Source organism: Eumetopias jubatus, unplaced genomic scaffold (genome assembly GCF_037043125.1).
Source record: "Eumetopias jubatus isolate StellerSeaLion01/CBP00866 unplaced genomic scaffold, mEumJub1_p1.0 scaffold_4, whole genome shotgun sequence".
Classification (NCBI taxonomy): domain Eukaryota; kingdom Metazoa; phylum Chordata; class Mammalia; order Carnivora; family Otariidae; genus Eumetopias; species Eumetopias jubatus.
Window position 1 is genome coordinate 66145482 of NW_028274810.1, and position 17293 is coordinate 66162774.

Sequence of the window (17293 nt, forward strand, 5' to 3'; positions counted from 1 at the left end):
GAGGGGAGAAGGTCAGAGGGAGAAGCAGGCTCCCCGCTGAGCCGGGAGCCCGATGTGGGACTCGATCCCAGGACTCCGGGATCATGACCTGAGCCAAAGGCAGTCGCTTAACCAACTGAGCCACCCAGGCGCCCTGTGCGGTTTTTTTTTTTAAGATTTTATTTATTTATTTGACAGAGAGAGAGAGAAAATACAAGCAGGTGGAGGGAGAGGGAGAAGCAGGTTCTCCATGGAGCGGGGAGCCTGATACGGGGCTTGATCCCAGGACTTTGGGATCATGACCTGAGCTGAAGGCAGATGCTTAACCGACTGAGCCACCCAGGCATCCCAGTACTGTGCATTCTTTAAGTGAACTGCCAGATGGCTGCTTATATTTCCTTGAGCTCCTTCTCCTCAGCTTTTCCTCTACTCAGCTTCAGGGCTTTTTTGCTTTCTAAAGTTTCCTTATTATTGACATTCTTTTGACTCTTCAGACATCTTCAGATTGCTGTTTCCTTTGTCAGTTTGGATTACTCCTTTTTATTTTTTCATTCTTCTGTTTACTATTCGTTTTTATCATGTTTTCCTTTGTATTGTGAAATACACAAGTCTGTTTTAGACATCACAAGACTGTCAGAAGATTTTAGTCTACTTTGCAAGCCATTCACATCGAGGAAACTTACGTGTCTAAGTACATAGGCTTTTCTGGTTGTATTCATTTGTTACTTTGGTCTTTGGAGGTGCTGTTCCATTTAAAGGAGTTGGTGGTTGTGGTTGTGATGGAGTAGTCGAAAGTATGTCAGGGCTAGTTCCCCTTCTGGTTCCTCGGTTCTCTTGAAAATGGAGTATTAGAAGGATGTATTCTAAGTAGCTGAATTTTGTGTGTTAATATGTCAGAAATACTTATATGGCAAATTACCTGGAAAATTGTGTGCATAATGACACTTATTTGTTTTTTTTATAACTTTTTTTTATGTCTACTAGTATTGAATTGTTACTCATTTTCTTAAATTTTTAGAGAGAGCAAGACAAAAAAGATTTTGGGTGGTTTATTTGGAAAAATAAAATCTGTTCCATTGTCTCCTTTTCATTACCTAGACTTCTGTATCTGCTTGCCTTTATACACAGTGTTCTTCCTGTCTGGATTGCTACCTCTCTACTTTGTAATGGTCTCCAACACCACCTTTTCATGGGAAGTTGCAAAAAGTACTATAGAGAGGTGGCATATACCTTTTACCCAGTTGTCCCTAATTGTAATACCTCATGTAACTAGTACTATAGCAAAACCAGGAAATTGACATTGGCACAATTCACAGGCCTTATTCAAATGTCATCGGCTTTATAGGTATTTGTGTGTCTGTGTATGTATGTAGTTTTATGCATGTGTAGTTTTATCAGGATTCATGTAAGTAACAACAATTAAGATAAATGTTCCATCACAGAGATTTTTCATGTTACTCCTTTATATTCGTAGCCACTCCCCTCTTCCTTTTGTTAATTTATATACTGGTTATTCTTTATCATATGTTATTCACTGGTTATTCTTTATCGTATGACCTTGTGATTAACAGAAAAAAGATAAGCGTCATGTTTTAGAAGTTATCTCTTTATTTTTACCCTTTTCCCGCACATTATACTGTAACCATTCACAATAAGCCTAACTCTAAAGTTTCAGTTCCTTTTGTGCTTTATAGAATCATAGTCTCTTGAAGTCCTATGATGTAGCATCTACCCCCACAAAGCCCCCCAAAATGAAACTAAAAATTCCATATGAAGCGATTCTTGACATTTGTTTACTAACCTATGAATTTCCCTAATAACCAGGACCTCCTCTTCTTCTTCTTCTTCTTTTTTTTTTAATTACCTGATATTCTTTGGTATTAGATTACCTTTATGTTTTGCTAGATTATGTTGCAATAAGAAGTAACCTAAAACATCAGTAGCTTACAATAACAAAAGTTTAATTATTGCTCACATTATAGGTTCCCTAGTAATTAGCTATAGTTCTACTCCACGATTCTTTCTCATTTTAGGATCCACACTGAAAGAGCACCCCCAGTTTGTGACATACTGTTCTCTTGGTAGAGAGAAAAGAGCAAGAGTTGATGGAAAACACAATAGCTCTTAAAACTTCTACTCGGAACTGGAAGTTCCTCCTATTTCACTGGCCAGAGTAAGTCACATGGCCAAGCCAACCGTAGAGTTGTATTTGCCAGAGAGAGGCACTACAAGTCACATGGCAACAGGCAGATGTGTTAATACTTTGATAAGAGGAAAATAAATGAGAATTATAATGCAGCCTGCCTTAGGATGGAATAGTATGCAATACTTTTGTAATAACTTTTTTCTTACTGAAGTTTATTATACTTTAAATGATTTTTTCTTAATAAAAATAGCAGCTCCTTTTTTTTTCTTTGTCACATTAATTAGGATATTGGTTCAAGCCAAAATCACAGTGGCTTAATCAAGAGAGAGTTTATCTCCCTTAAGCAACTGTCCAGGTAGGGTAAGTGGTATAGGGCTGATATGGCATCTTCATGATAGCATCTAGGACCTAGGCCCTTTTTCTCTTGTCATTCTTTTATTCTCAACGATGTTTTCCATCTCTCAATCTGGACAGCTGCTCCATATTCTGCTACCATATCTGCATTCTGGCAAGCTAGAAGAAGGGCTAGGAGGTAGAAAGCATTTTTCTTCCCTGTAGGTGCATGAACCTGGAGTTGGACACATTATTTCCTTTCTTATTCCATTGAGGAGAACTGGGATTGTAAGAGAGGTTGGGAAGTGTAGCTTTAGCTAGGTGTCCACATGCCCAGGTAAAGCTTAGGGGTACTGTTCTGAAAGAAAGAAGAGAAGAAAGGATATTAGGAAACAAGTAGCCATCTCTTTATTTCAATTAATTTAACTAATATAAGACCTATGAGAAATAGATATTACTAGCACTTTATAGATGAGGAGCCAGGCTTTTTAGTTTATTTTTTGTTAGAGAGAGAGAGAGAGAGAGAGAGAGAGAGAGAGCACGAGCGGGGGGAGGGGCAGAGGGACAGGCAGACTCCCTGCTGAGAGGGGAGCTCCATGGGGGGCTCCAATGTGGGGCTTGATTCCAGGACCCTGAGATCATGACCTGACCCGAAGTCTGGCATTTAACCTACTGAGCCACTCAGGCTCTCCAAGGAGACAGGCTTTTTAAAGAGGTCAAATAAGTTGTTCAGGATCATCTAAGAAGTAGTGGAATGGACTTTGAATCTAGGCCTATCTGATACCAAAACTTGAGTATTTTTTTACAAAACTATATTTGCTTTCTAATATCTATTATTTATAAGCATTTGACATTTTTTTCAGAGTAGTAATAAATAGCTACTGACTCTTTAGAAGGAATTCTTACATTTATGAATATTTTATTTGTGGCAGCTAATAAGAATTTATTATGTGGCTAATCAATAAATAATTGCTTTTAAATAATGTTAGAATTTTAAAAGGTCACATTTTTATTTTGACAACTTTAGTTTAAAAGTTTTCCTTTAGAAATTTAATTTAGATGCTAGGGGCACCTGGGTGGCTCAGATGGTTTAAGCGTCTGCCTTGGGCTCAGGTCATGATCCCAGGGTCCTGGGATTGAGCCCCGCATCGGGCTCCCTGCTCAGCAGGGGGCCTGCTTCTCCCCCTCCCTCTGCTTCTCCCCCTGCTCATATTCTCTTTCTCTCTGTATCTCTCTGTCTCGAATGAATAAATAAAAAAAACCTTAAAAAATTAATTTAGATGCTAAAAATTCATAGGCAATTTTGAACACTGATTTCAAATTCAGGGATTTTTGTATTTTTCCTCAAATTGAAAATAGCTTTATTGTTTTATTTTAATTATAAAAATAGGAAATGCTTAGGGCACCTGGGTGGCTCAGATGGTTAAGCGTCTGCCTTGGGCTCAGGTCATGATCTCCAGGTCCTTTGGGGAGTCTGCTTCTCCTTTTCCCTCTGCTGCTCCCCCTGCTTGTGCTCTGTCTCTGTGTCTCTCAAATGAATAAATAAAATCTTAAAAAAAAATAGGAAATGCTTCTTATAAAAAATTTTCAGAGAATACAGAGTAGTATAACAAAGAATGTAAAAATAATTTATAATCCCATTATTCAGAATTAATCACTGTTACCATTTTAAAGCTATGCCTTTCAAATTTTTTTCTCTCTGCATTCATTGTGTGTGTCGTGTATCTGTGATTTCTTTTTGATCTAAAGTGATCATATTTCAGGAAAAAAATTTTTTTACTGAGACAGGCCGAAAACACTCTGGTTTTTTTTGCTTCATGAGTGAATTGGCAGTTTGGATGGCTTTTTCCATTCTCACTTAGCTGTATCGTATTAGTATACTAATCAGCACAGGGTGTACTTTAGAACACTTCAGTGAGCTAATGCCTTTTCAAATGTGTTCATGTAGTAACCAATCAGTCTGTATTTTGATGATTAATAAAGTACAGTTTGGAGCTCAGAATTTTTTCCTGTGTATGAGATTCCCACCCCCACCCCCAACCCTGGGGGTCCTAAAAATTCAACTGAATTATCTTTTTTCTTCAGATTTTTTTTATTATGTTATGTTAATCACCATACTCAACTGAATTATCATTAAACATTAACTCTTCATTATTGATGGTATGTATTTTATTTGCTTCCTCTAGCAAAGTGTCTTCAACCTTATCTGTAAGTAGGATGGGTATGTAATTTTTCACTCAACCTGGACATTTTTGAGAATGAAGATTTAAAATTCTGGAAGTTTTTTGAAATATATTTTTTTGGCCATCAAAATGATTTCATTACATTGGTAGATCAGTATAGTAGTTCTAGTCAAACATGATTTTCAAAAATAAAATTTACTAAAACATACTATATTATAACAAAATTAAGTCTTTATATTGATTATCACAATATTAAAAAACACATACAGAATAATAATTTTTGGTATCATATTTTCTATCAGTTTCTTAGCCATACCTGTCTCTAATATTGTGTCACTAATACTTTTCTGAACAGTGTAATTATTTTTCAGTCTAGTTTAACTAGTTTAAATTTTTTCATGAAATTGTCTGTTGTAGTTTTCAGAGTTACGTATTGGGGTTTATAGTTGTTAATCTTTACAGTTTATTCTCTGTAACCAGTAATATTTTTAATTGCTAGTATAATCTATTTGTTGTGATGTACCTGGTTAGCTCAGGAAAAAATTTGCTAAATGGAGAATATTCTTAATTCTCATTTTTTTGTTATTGAAAATTATAAATTTGTCAGCCCCAATATTTTTACAGGTTTTTTTTTTTTGCCTCTGTTAAGGTACTCTTTTTGACAAATATTTTTATAAGATAAATCTTGTCATAAAAGTTGTCCCTATTTATGATTATTTTACATGTTCCACGAAATTTAAATGCCGCAAAATTGTAGGCTTTCTGTAATTTCATTTCATTCCAGTACCAGTGTCAAATACTTCTTCCACTACTTCACAAGGTTATAAGGAGTTAGCTGTCTCAAGTTGCTTGTGTCTGAGGATACTTTTCAGTGAGTGTTCTGCATGCTGTTGTTGAAAAGAAGGTGTGATATTGTATCTGTGAAGAATCAGGAAAAGAAAGATAGAATTATCACTAGTCCTCTTTCAGATTTCATGGCTTGTTCAACTGGATAAAGCACTTACACTACTAGTTGATACCTTGGCCAAAAGTTAGATGTATATAGTAGAGGTATACTAAATCCATTGTGGTTTATTTTAATGTATTTTAATATAGTGACTAGTAATAATAGTTCATTTAAGAAAATGCAAAATCTGAGGCAAATGGTAAACTGAATGGTATGCTGGGACAACAGATTGTAAATTAAGACTGTCCTGAGCAATCCAGGGCATGTGGAAAGCAGCATGGTATTGTGAAAGAGCATGGAACTTGGAGTGGAATAGACCTGCATTTAACTCTGGGCTTCACCATTTAACAACTTGGATAAGTAACCTTTTCGAGGTTAAGGTGTGTTAGGGTTTTTCAGAGAAGCAAAACCAACAGGATAAACACACACACACACATACACTGATTGATTTTAAGGAATTGGCTTATGTGATTGTGGGTGCTGGCAAATCCTAAATCTGTAGGGCAGGCCAGCAAGCTGGGGACCCAGGGAAGAGTTGATGTTGCTTCTGAATCTAAAGGCTTTCTGGAGGCAAAATTCTTTCTTCCTCAGGCGGGGTACTTCAGTCTTTTTTCTTAAGGCCTTCATCTGGTTGGATGAGGCCCACACACATTACTCAAAGTCTACTGATAGAAATTTTAATGACATTAAAAAAAATACCTTTAGGGTAACATCTAGATGGGTGTTTGACCAAACAACTGGGTTAGCCTAGCCAAATTGACACATACAATTAACCTTTACATTAGGTTTCCTCATTTGCAAACTGGAATGATACTATGTGGCTCACAAGGATACTATGGCTCACACTAGTTTTCTTCATTTGCAAACTGGAATGATACTATGTGGCTCACAAGGATACTATGGCTCACACTAGTTTTCTTCATTTGCAAACTGGAATGATACTATGTGGCTCACAAGGATTATTAGCATAATGTGTTCTCAAAGTTGGCACTCAATGAATGTTGATTCCTTCCTTCCTTCCACCCTTCCTTCCTTCCTTCCTTCCTTTTAGATTTTACTTATTTAGGGGCGCCTGGGTAGCTCAGTTGGTTAAGCAGCTGCCTTCAGCCCAGGTCATGATCCTAGGGTCCTGGGATGGAGCCCTGCATTGGGCTCCTTGCTCAGCAGGAGCCTGCTTCTCCCTCTCCCTCTGCTTGCCACTTCCCCTGCTTGTTCTCTCTCTCTCTGGGTCAAACAAATAAAATCTTTAAAAAATTTATTTATTTATTTATTTGACAGAGCATATGAGTGTGGGGAGCAGAGGGAGAGTGAGAAACTAAATGTTGATTTCTTAATCCGGTTTTATACCCATTAAGGCTATAGGTGCAACCTTGATGCTTGAAGATTTTTTTCCTGTTTATCTTTGTATTTCTATCTAAGCCTCTCTTGCCCCCTCATCTACTTAATAAGTCCGGTCAGATCTATCTTACAAACATTTATTCAGACCATACCCTTCTTTTCTGGCATTGCCAATGTTCAGATCCTCTACTGGGCCCATTAAAATGATTTCCTAAGTAGCCTTCTACTTTCCATCCTATTTTTCCTCTTCACAAGTAATCAACTAGACCTAATACTATGTTATTAACTCTTGAATCTGTCCCTTTGTCCATTCTCATTTTCTTTACTTTTGGCATGTCAATCCCTTCTTAAGTTGTCTTCTACAGAACTTCAAAATCTTATCTCCACAAGTCCTATCACCATTCAGAACTCCTCATTATTTTCAAACGTAACTGAGCTTTCTGTTGATTGCATGCTTTGTGCATGCTCTTACCTCCATATAGAATCACCCTCTCCCCTTCCGCATTCCTGCACTGATGTTACTTCCATGAAGCCTTCTTGGACTCCCTTCCTGGTTCCAGAACACTCTTACACATTCATGTCCAGGTGAACTTGAGCCTTCAAGACATTGATATTCCTAAGCTGCCTTTCACATGAGATAGTAAATCTGTTTATTAGCTGACCAAGGGAACCCTTTGAACTGTGGTATGAATTGAATGGCACTCCTTGCCTACAAGTGTTTCAGGTCTGATGATATAAATGTAATCTTTTTGTATATCAGTTTATGTATTCACTCGATTATTTTATCAAAATGGTTTTTGAATTGTATTCATAGGGACCTTGGACACTTGGGTAGAAGATGAATGCTGAAGGCTTTGGGCCTTTCACCTGTCTTTAACCAAAGCATTTCACCCCTAATTTGTTATATGTTGGGTTTCTTGGTAAAATTTTATATGAGGAAAAGAAGTTTTGATATCAAAAATAATTTTAAAATTCTTGTTTTATTTTGTCTGCTTGATTCTTAATATATATGTCTGCTTTTATTCACTTTCCCCCTCGAAACTAAACCAAACTTTTTGAAATCAAGGATATTTTACTCTTACTCATCGGTGTTTCTCAAATATCTGTTGAAAGAATGCAAATATACAGATTATTGAATAGCATTTAATTTTTAATTATTTATTTTAGTTATCAAGTGGGAATCCTGTATATGAAAAATACTACAGACAGGTAAGATTTTTGTTTCTTTGTTGTCCTAGATTGAATATAAAAATATTTTCAACTCTTGATGGTATATTTGCAGATCACCAGCCATCTCAACACATTTGGTGTCTTGTTTTCAATTTCTTGTGCTTTAACCTCCTGCTTAATGCTTTTGACAAGCTATCAGAAAATGAAGGAAAGAGATATTTAAGCCCAAACACTTAATTGCTTAAATGTCTGTCTACCCGTATTATGTATACCATTACATATGTTATAAAATCCATGTAACATTAGATATACTAATGTAGATACAAATATCCAAATTAATTTTAAGCCAAATAGAAAAGACTCTTCTGGTTTTTTGTTTTGTTTTGTTTTTAAAGATTTTATTTATTTATTTGACAGAGAGAGAGAAACCATGAGAGAGGGAATACAAGCAGGGAGAGTTGGAGAGGGAGAAGCAGGCTTCATGTGGAGCAGGGAGCACGTGGGGCTGGCTCCCAGGACGCGGGGATCATGACCTGAGCTGAAGGCAGATGCTTAACACTGAGCCACCCAGGTGCCCCTTCTCTGTTGTTTTTAAGACTTACTAAAGTTTAGGGATGCCTGAGGGGCTCAGTTGGTTAATTGGTTGGCTCTTGATTTCGGCTCAGGGCATGATCTCAGGATTGTGGAATCGAGCTCTTCCCCTACCCCCACCTCGTGGGGCTCCATGCTCAGAGTGGAGTCTGCTTGTCCCTCTCCCTCCACCTTTTCCCCTCCCCTCCCTCATGCCCTTTCTCTTGCATGCATGCTCGCCCTCTCAAATAAATAAAATCTTATTAAAAAAGACTTAAGTTTAATTTTCACAAAGTTAAAACTATGATTTTCATACAAATATGAAATGAACATGTGTCAAGGATTTTATTTACCTCAATTAATTACTGGAAGAACCAGTAAGACATAAAAATGAGCATATGAGTTGTAGAGATTTATATTCTCCACCAGACAAAATTCATTTATTGGTATGGACAGGAATCATTGCATTGCCATCAGTTTTCTATAATTTAACTTATATTCCTACTAGGGTAAAAGAGCCTAGTCAATAGAAAGTCAATCAGGGGTGAATACATCAAATCTCTTGAGGGTATAGACTATCTCATTTGCCCATTTCCAAATACTGGATCATTTTTCCTAACAATCTCCTCACCTGTGATCATGATCATAGAAAATGCTATAATTTGACCTGGCTATTTACATAATTACAGCAAGTTTATTAATGAACCATTGTAAGTCTCCTTGGGTATGACTTGCAAATCTACAGACATATAGTCACTATTTAACAACTTCTGAGCCTGGAGAATTAGTTTCTACCTGAAATTTCTAAAGAATCTTGGATTGTACTTTTTAAAGCCTTTGCTGTTTTTCCTCTATCTTGAGACCAGGACCCAAACCTTAGAAATTCTTTCCCCCATATTTCATCTGCAGCACATATAAATTTGAATGAATTTATCTCATCTTGAGGTTTCCCATATCTGCTAAGGTTCCTAGCTTGCTAAGTGACCTTGCTTTACTATCTCTGAGACTGGGACCTTATAAACCAGGTTGCAGGCCCTTTTTCTTGGGAGGGCTTTCTAGACATTGTCTCTGCATAAGTCAGTCCTTTTTCCTTAATAGTGGCTTTTTCTTTCTGAATAAAAGATACCTATTCTCACATAGGCCTTATTTTTTTTTAAGATTTTATTTATTTATTTGACAGAGAGAGACAACGAGAGTGGGAACACAAGCAGGGGGAGTGGGAGAGGGAGAAGCAGGCTTCCCACTGAGGGGGAGCCTGATATGGGGCTCGATCCCAGGACCCTGGGATCATGACCTGAGCTGAAGGCAGACGCTTAATGACTGAGCCACCCAGGTGCCTTATTTTGTGCAGTTTATTTATTCAACTATATCCTGAGAAAAAGAAAAAATTAATCTGTTAATAACTATATTGCCATAAAAATAAGGACATTCCATTGAAAGATTTGTTTTTGAGTTCTGAAAGGTCAGTGAAAATCAGATACCATTGAAAGCTATTTCATTCAGTTTACAAAGCAGAGCCTACTAAATTGAGGGTTAAAAATAACATAAGGAGAAAAAAAGGGCTTTTCTACATATCCATTAGAAAACAGAATATTAAAAATAATACCAATAGTATTCCAAGTTAATAACCATAATTAAATATTCCTCAACAGTTTATTCAGTCCTGTGTAATTAATTCTTCTTCTCCTGAATCTTGGGTGAGGAGTCTGATTTCATGAAATAAAACTACTTCTAGACTGCATAGTCCCAGATATTCTTTCTGACTTAGTTCACCAGTACAGTCTGAGAGTTGTCTAAAGTGATATCAGCTCAGAAGTCTTTATATAAAAGTCTATGTTTTGAAGGGTTAATAATTCAGATTATGTGGGATAGTTCTTTCCATGAGGCTCTGAAACTGTCTTTCTTTGTCTTTGATGAAGACACAGATTCTAACCTGTAGCTTATGGCAGAGCGAGCCTTTGGGCAAGTGTCAGAGTATAACAGAAACTCCTGTACATGATAGAGACTAAATGACTGTGTTTTAATTTATTATAGTAACCAAAAGAATGGAAGATAGTAAAATTGGAATATGATACATAAATATTTCATGAGCGTTTGATCAGTGTTTCCCTTGATGGTCTTTCTGTTTAGGTCATCCTAGGGATAATGTCCCCCCACCCCAACCCCCCAGTCAGGGAGTAGGCAAAGAAGAAGGAGTTCTGCAGATTTTTAGAGGCAGGTTTCTCAACCCTTTTTGTACTTCCTTGTTACCCCAAATTTGGATTGGGCAATTTTTTCTTTTTTGCTGAGTGCCTGATTTGTCCAGTGTTCCTTTGAAAGAAAGGATTGCTCTTTTGTGTCTTTGCTGGGATTGGCCTGTCTGAAATGCTTTGTGTATGTTTACAACAAAATCTTTTAACTAAACTGGAAAAACAGCTAGCTCACAAATATCCTTGAATCATGTTACTTTTCCCATGACTTTTTTAAAATTTACTTTTCATTTTTACAAACAATTTTACTTTAGGAAATTTTTACAGAAATGAAAATCATTTTTTTTAGCTATTTTTCTGTTTTAAAGGAAAATCCCTATCAATTAAAATGATGTGTTTCTGTTAATGTGCTTTAGGAACTTAAGAATTATTAAAATGTTTCCTGAAGTTTATTATGGAATCACTGCTGGTTTTAGAGCTGATACAGCTTTGATTTTGTTTTTAAGTGTTGCAGTTTCTAAGAATAAGTATAAAAGGAGAAGTTAATGATTTAAAGATGTTTGAAAAAAACAGATAACATATACAGCTATTCCCATTTGTCAAAAGACCTCTCCAGGAAATGCTGCCCTTTTCCTCCTGTTACTATTAAGTTTATTAGAATTTATTTATTTATAAATTTATTTGCGAGAGAGAGAGCATGAGCAGGAGGAGGGACAGAGGGAGAGGGAGAAGCAGACTCCCTGCTGAGCAGAGTCCGATATGGGGCTTGATCCCAGGACCTTGGGATCATGACCTGAGCTGAAGGCAGACGCTTAACTAACTGAGCCACCCAGGTGCCCCGAATTTATTAGAATTTAAGGGGTACCGGGCGCCTGGGTGGCTCAGTCGTTAAGCATCTGCCTTCAGCTCAGGTCATGGTCCCAGGGTCCTGGGATAGAGCCCTGCATTGGGCTCCCTGCTCCGCAGGAAGCCTGCTTCTCCCTCTCCCACTCCCTCTGCTTGTGTTCCCTCTCTCACTGTGTCTCTCTCTGTCAAATAAATAAATAAAATCTTAAAAAAAAAAGAATTTAAATGGTACCTATAGAAGACTTAGAGTCAGAAGATATATGTTAATGTTGTGACTCCCCTAATTTTGCTCTACTTCTCTGAGCTTCAGTTTTCCCATTTGTGTAATGGGTGTGATATAAAAAAACTTTGTAAATTGCCAGTGCTATTGAGATGGTGTTCTACACATGTGGTTCTCCGTATATTTCTTGCCTTTGTTAGTCAAAGGATTCCTGTTCCCTTTTTGAAAAAGCCAGTTCCCAAGTCACAGGGAGGAAGGCAGGTAAAATGATGATAATTTTGTCTTTGTGGTTGTCATCAACTTATGGTTTGTATCTTTTCAGGTTGATACAGGCAATACTGGAAGGGTATTGGCTTCTGATGCTGCTGTTTTCCTGAAAAGATCAGGGCTTCCAGACTTGATACTTGGAAAGGTAGTATTCATTTTATTTTTTATTTTTATTTTTTAAAAAGATTTTATTTCTTTATTCATGAGAGAGAAAGAGGCAGAGGGAGAAGCAGGTTCCCCAAGGAGCAGGGATCCCGATGCAGGACTTGATCCCAGGATCCCGGAATCATGACCTGAGCCGAAGGTAGACGCTCAACCATCTGAGCCACCCAGGCGCCCATATTAATGAATATTTATTTAGTAGTATAAATAAATTGGATGCAAATTTAGAAAGATACCATCAAGAAACTTAGAAGTAAGAATTGAATCATTGAAGCAGTTACAGTAATGCAATGGGGGGAATTTGTGGTGCAGTGATTTACCCTTTTGAAAAGTAAGGTGTTTTTCAGATTTTTAGAAAACCAATTTCTTTTTAGTGGGATGAAATGAGGAAGTAATAGTACATTTGGGTATTGTGGGGAGAAACAGTGCAGACTGGGAACCTTGCCACCCACTCAGAGAGTTGGCTCTATCTCTGCTTCCTCTATTATAACTGTCTCTAACTGTGTTTAATTTGTGGTGAATAGAATTGGGGATGAGAGGCTTAGAAAAGAGCACAAAAAAGTGGAAAGTCCCTCTCCTGGCTAAATCTCCCTGTGAATCCTTATACATGATATTGATAATAGTTATTATAAGTTAATAATTTAATTATTCACAGATAAACATGAACTATTTCAACTTGCCCATAAGGAAGAATATCAACTTAACATGAATCTAAAATCAAGGTAGTAGATTCTAGTAGAAAGAGCATTGGATTTGGAGTTAGAACCTGGGTTAATGAAAAAGGCATTGGACTTGGAAGTTAGAACCTGGGTTTCACTTCTTTCCTTGATGCCTTGAATGTTCTTGAGTAAGTATCTCCACTGGGCCTTAGTTTCTTTGTGTAGGATTGCACTAAATGACCTCTAAGGTTTCTTTCCACTTTCAATTCTATGATTCTTAAATCTGAGGACCAAAGAGAATGAAGTTGTAAATTACAGGGATTTAATTTATCTTTAAGATGAGTTTTGTTTAAAATATAGATTGACTTTTTTTTTTTCTTTCTGAATTTCAGATTTGGGATTTAGCTGACACAAATGGCAAAGGAATCCTGAACAAACAAGTAAGATTCAGAGATACATACGAAAAATTTTTTGAGTGCTTCGGAATAAAAAATAACCAGGACTTTTTTCTAATTTTAAACTAGGAATTGGGTTTTTTACCAACATTAGGGTTTTGCGAGGGCAAGTGTTATAACAATATATTGGAAAATATTTCCAATTCAGTAGACTGATTAAAGTAACTGATTCCCAGAGGTGAGTGTTCATTTGGTGACATTGTTCTCCTGGAATGTCTTAGTCTGTTGGGGCTTCTCTAACAGGATAACACAGACTGGTTGGCTTATAAATAGCAGAAATTTATTGCTCACAGTTCTGGAGGTTGGAAGTACAAGGTCAGGCTCCCAGCCTGTTTGGATGAGGACTGTCTCCTTGGTCAGGGCTTCTTGTATCCTTACAAGGCAGAAGGGGCTAGGGATCTTTCTGGACCCTCTTTTTTAAAGCACTAATCCCATTCATGAGGGCCCCACCCTGATGTCTTAAACACTTCTCAAAGGCCCTACCTCCTAATACCATTACCTTTGGAGGTTAGGATTTCAACATTCAGTTTCTTGTACAGTATACTTACTTGTGAGTATTCTGGTCTAGGTCTTACTTTTGGCATATAAACCAAAAAATGGTTTACAGGCCATAAGTAAACCCTAGACTAGAAATACATGAAAGCGTTTATGGGTATTGGATACCATCAGTGTACTTTGAAATTCAGCTTGTTGGGGATGAATTTCAGAGTTCCATAGGATTGAATTCCAAGCTTGTTGCATGCTGATACATTGGCTGAGTACTGCTACTCAAAGTTAATTCTCCCATATGGGATAGCTGAAACAACATCATACTCAGAAAAGGGATGGGAAATTTAGATGAGAGGGTCAGAATATCCAGTCCCTTAATTAAGATTCCAGGGTTAGATTGTAGTCCCCATTGGAGCCCCTGAGCAAGAGGGCCAGTTGGTCCATTGGAGACATAGGAAGACTAACATCATATGGGCAGCCAGGGTACTGTGCACTCAGTCAGCAAATATTTGAGTACCTATTTTGAGTCACGCTTTGGAAATGCAGAGGTGTACATGACAGGTGTAGTCTCTGTCTTCATGAGTTTGTAGTATAATAAATTCTTCACTGATATTCCTGGACTTTGGATGTTGAGTTTGAATTGTCTTTGTTAAATCCAGGTGGCTGGATTTGTGTTTCTGCAGTTAAACTTTTTTTTTTTTTTAAGATTTTATTTATTTTTTGACAGAGAGCGAAAGAGGGAACACAAGCAGGGGGAGTGGAAGAGGGAGAAGCAGGTTTCCCGCTGAGCAGGGAGCCCAATGCGGGGCTCGATCCCAGGACCTGGGATCATGACCTGAGCTGAAGGCAGACGCTTAACGACTGAGCCACCCAGGCGCCCCTGCAGTTAAACTTTGATATTTGCATTGGAGAAATAGATTTTTGAATTAACATCAAAGAAAGAAAAGAAACCAATATTTATTGAGTTTCTATGTGCCAAAAATGACAGTAGGTGTTTTCTTTCTATAGTATGGTTTTTATTTTGTTCCTCATAATACATGGCAAGGTAGGTATTAGAAAAATTTTGCAGAAAAATTTTATTTAACTTGCCCATGGCCTCACAACTTTAAATAGCAGAACTAGAATTTAATGCAGGACTATTTCACTTCAGAGTCCGTCCATACTATGGGGGTAGACCTGATTACCTAAGAGTAATTGAATTTCATCAATGAGAAAGGAAAGAGGGTTGATGTTGGAGTACTCAGAATACCAGCATTTATTTATTTATTTATTAAAAGTTTAATTATTTGAGAGAGAGAGAGAGAGAGTGCAAGCACATGAAGGGGGAGGGGCAGAGGGAGAGGGAGAAGCAGACTTCCTGCTGAGCAGGGAGCCTGCAGGGCTCAGTCCCAGGACTCTGGGATCATGACCTGAGCTGAAGGCAGATGCTTAACCAACTGAGCTGCCCAGCCACCCAGAATACCAGCATTTAAAGGTTGGAGGACTCCCCCCTCTCATACTCTCTCTCTCTATCTCATTCTCTCTCTCAAATAAATAAAATCTTTTAAATTAAAAAAAACAAAAGGGGGCACCTGGGTGGCTCAGTTGGTTAAGCAACTGCCTTCGGCTCAGGTCATGATCCTGGAGTCCGAGGATCGAGTCCCGCATTGGGCTCCCTGCTCAGCGGGGAGTCTGCTTCTCCCTCTGACCCTCCCCCCTCTCATGCTCTCTCTCTCTATCTCATTCTCTCTCTCAAATAAATAAATAAAATCTTTAAAAAAAATAAAAAAATAAAGTTTGGAGGAAGCATTGACTCCAAGAGAAGAGACTTGAAAGGTCAGAGGAAAGGTAGAAGAATTTTATGAAGCTATGTTGGTGGAAGAGAGTTTCTGGGAGTTATCATACTGTCCAGACTTCCAAAAGAATAAGCGGGATTAGGTGGGGTTTTTTTGTGTTTTGTTTTGTTTTTTGAGGCTATTGTATTTGGTAGCTAAGAGGTTATTTGTGACATAGGCATTGGTTTCTCTAGCTAATGGTGGGAGTTGAAGTCAGATTGTATAAAAGCTTGTGGAGTGAATGAAAAGGGAAGGGGAGATCTTGAAATACCATCTTTTCAAGAAATTTGTGAGTGAAGGCAAGGTATTGTATAAAGCAGACAAACCTGCAAGGTTCTAAGAATAGGTTAGGAATTGGGTAAGAAGGGTATAGGTGAGAATAGGAGGTTTGAGAAAAGTGGTGATGGGTTGATTGCATCAGCAACTATACTAAGTTCTAAATGATTATAACTGGAGTAAAAGCATTTGTTATGTCTTTTCCCAGACCTGACTTTAACTCAGAACAGCTGGAAACCAGCATCTCTGCATTTATTTATTAAATTTTGGACTGAGGTTTCAAGTGCCAAAAATCCAAGGACCTTTGGGAGAGATTTTCAAGTATTTTGAAGTCAGGCAGTTATGTAATTGTTTTAGATGCTGCACAGTAGCTCTGTATTCTCTGTAGCTTTCCTGGAATAGCAGTGGTTGAGTCACTTCAGTGATTGGCCCTGTTTCAAAATTTATCATCTTAAATCCAGAGATGACTTTTGATAACATTCAGTTGTTATTTTCTTCTAGGCGTTTTCCAGACTCTTTTTCCTCAATTAAATGATAAAAACAATTTTAACATCATTAAATGTTTTTGAAGCATGTATTTATTAATTTTGTATAATTTCCACTATCTGTATGTATCACAGTTTATTTAAGTATTTTCCCATTATATTAATACTTTTTGCTATTTATAATGTTAAGAACATCTTTGTACATATATATCTTCTTAATTTTAAAACAAGTGCTTTTAGGCAAATGTGCTGTTATTTTTGTTGCTACATAAAGATCTTGGAATAATTATGAATTGTTTTATATTTTCAGATTGCAAGTGTGTGGATGGATGGATGGATAGATAATGCACTGAATTTCATGCTTCTCTTTCTCAGGAATTCTTTGTTGCTTTGCGTCTTGTGGCATGTGCCCAGAATGGATTGGAGGTTTCACTGAGTAGCTTAAACCTGGCTGTCCCTCCACCAAGATTTGTAAGAAATGATCTTAAATTTAAATTGTATTTAATTAAAAAAATGATACTACATGATTTAAAAATTAAAATTGCCATATTAAAAAAAATTCCCCTACCCCTATCACCCAGCTACCTGATTTTTTTTCTTAATGGTTACTGCTGTTATTAGTTTCTTATATATCCTTCCAGACTTATTATATGTGTATATAAAGAAATATAAATACCCACTTCCTCATTTTACATTGATAGTAGTGTACAATTAACACAATTCTATACCTTTTTAAATAATATGTTTTAGAGATCTTTACATAAAA

General features: G+C 37.1%; 1 protein-coding gene across 2 annotated transcripts in view; it reads left to right on the forward strand.

Moving 5' to 3' along the window:
* Nucleotides 1-17293, forward strand: part of EPS15 (epidermal growth factor receptor pathway substrate 15) — a 140127-nt gene that overhangs the window by 25428 nt on the left and 97406 nt on the right. For both annotated transcript variants that reach the window (XM_028106749.2, XM_028106748.2), the window contains exons 2-5: nt 8093-8134; nt 12243-12332; nt 13401-13448; nt 16903-16998. In XM_028106749.2, the coding sequence (XP_027962550.1) occupies nt 8093-8134; nt 12243-12332; nt 13401-13448; nt 16903-16998 (276 nt within the window). The remainder of the gene's footprint in view (nt 1-8092; nt 8135-12242; nt 12333-13400; nt 13449-16902; nt 16999-17293) is intronic.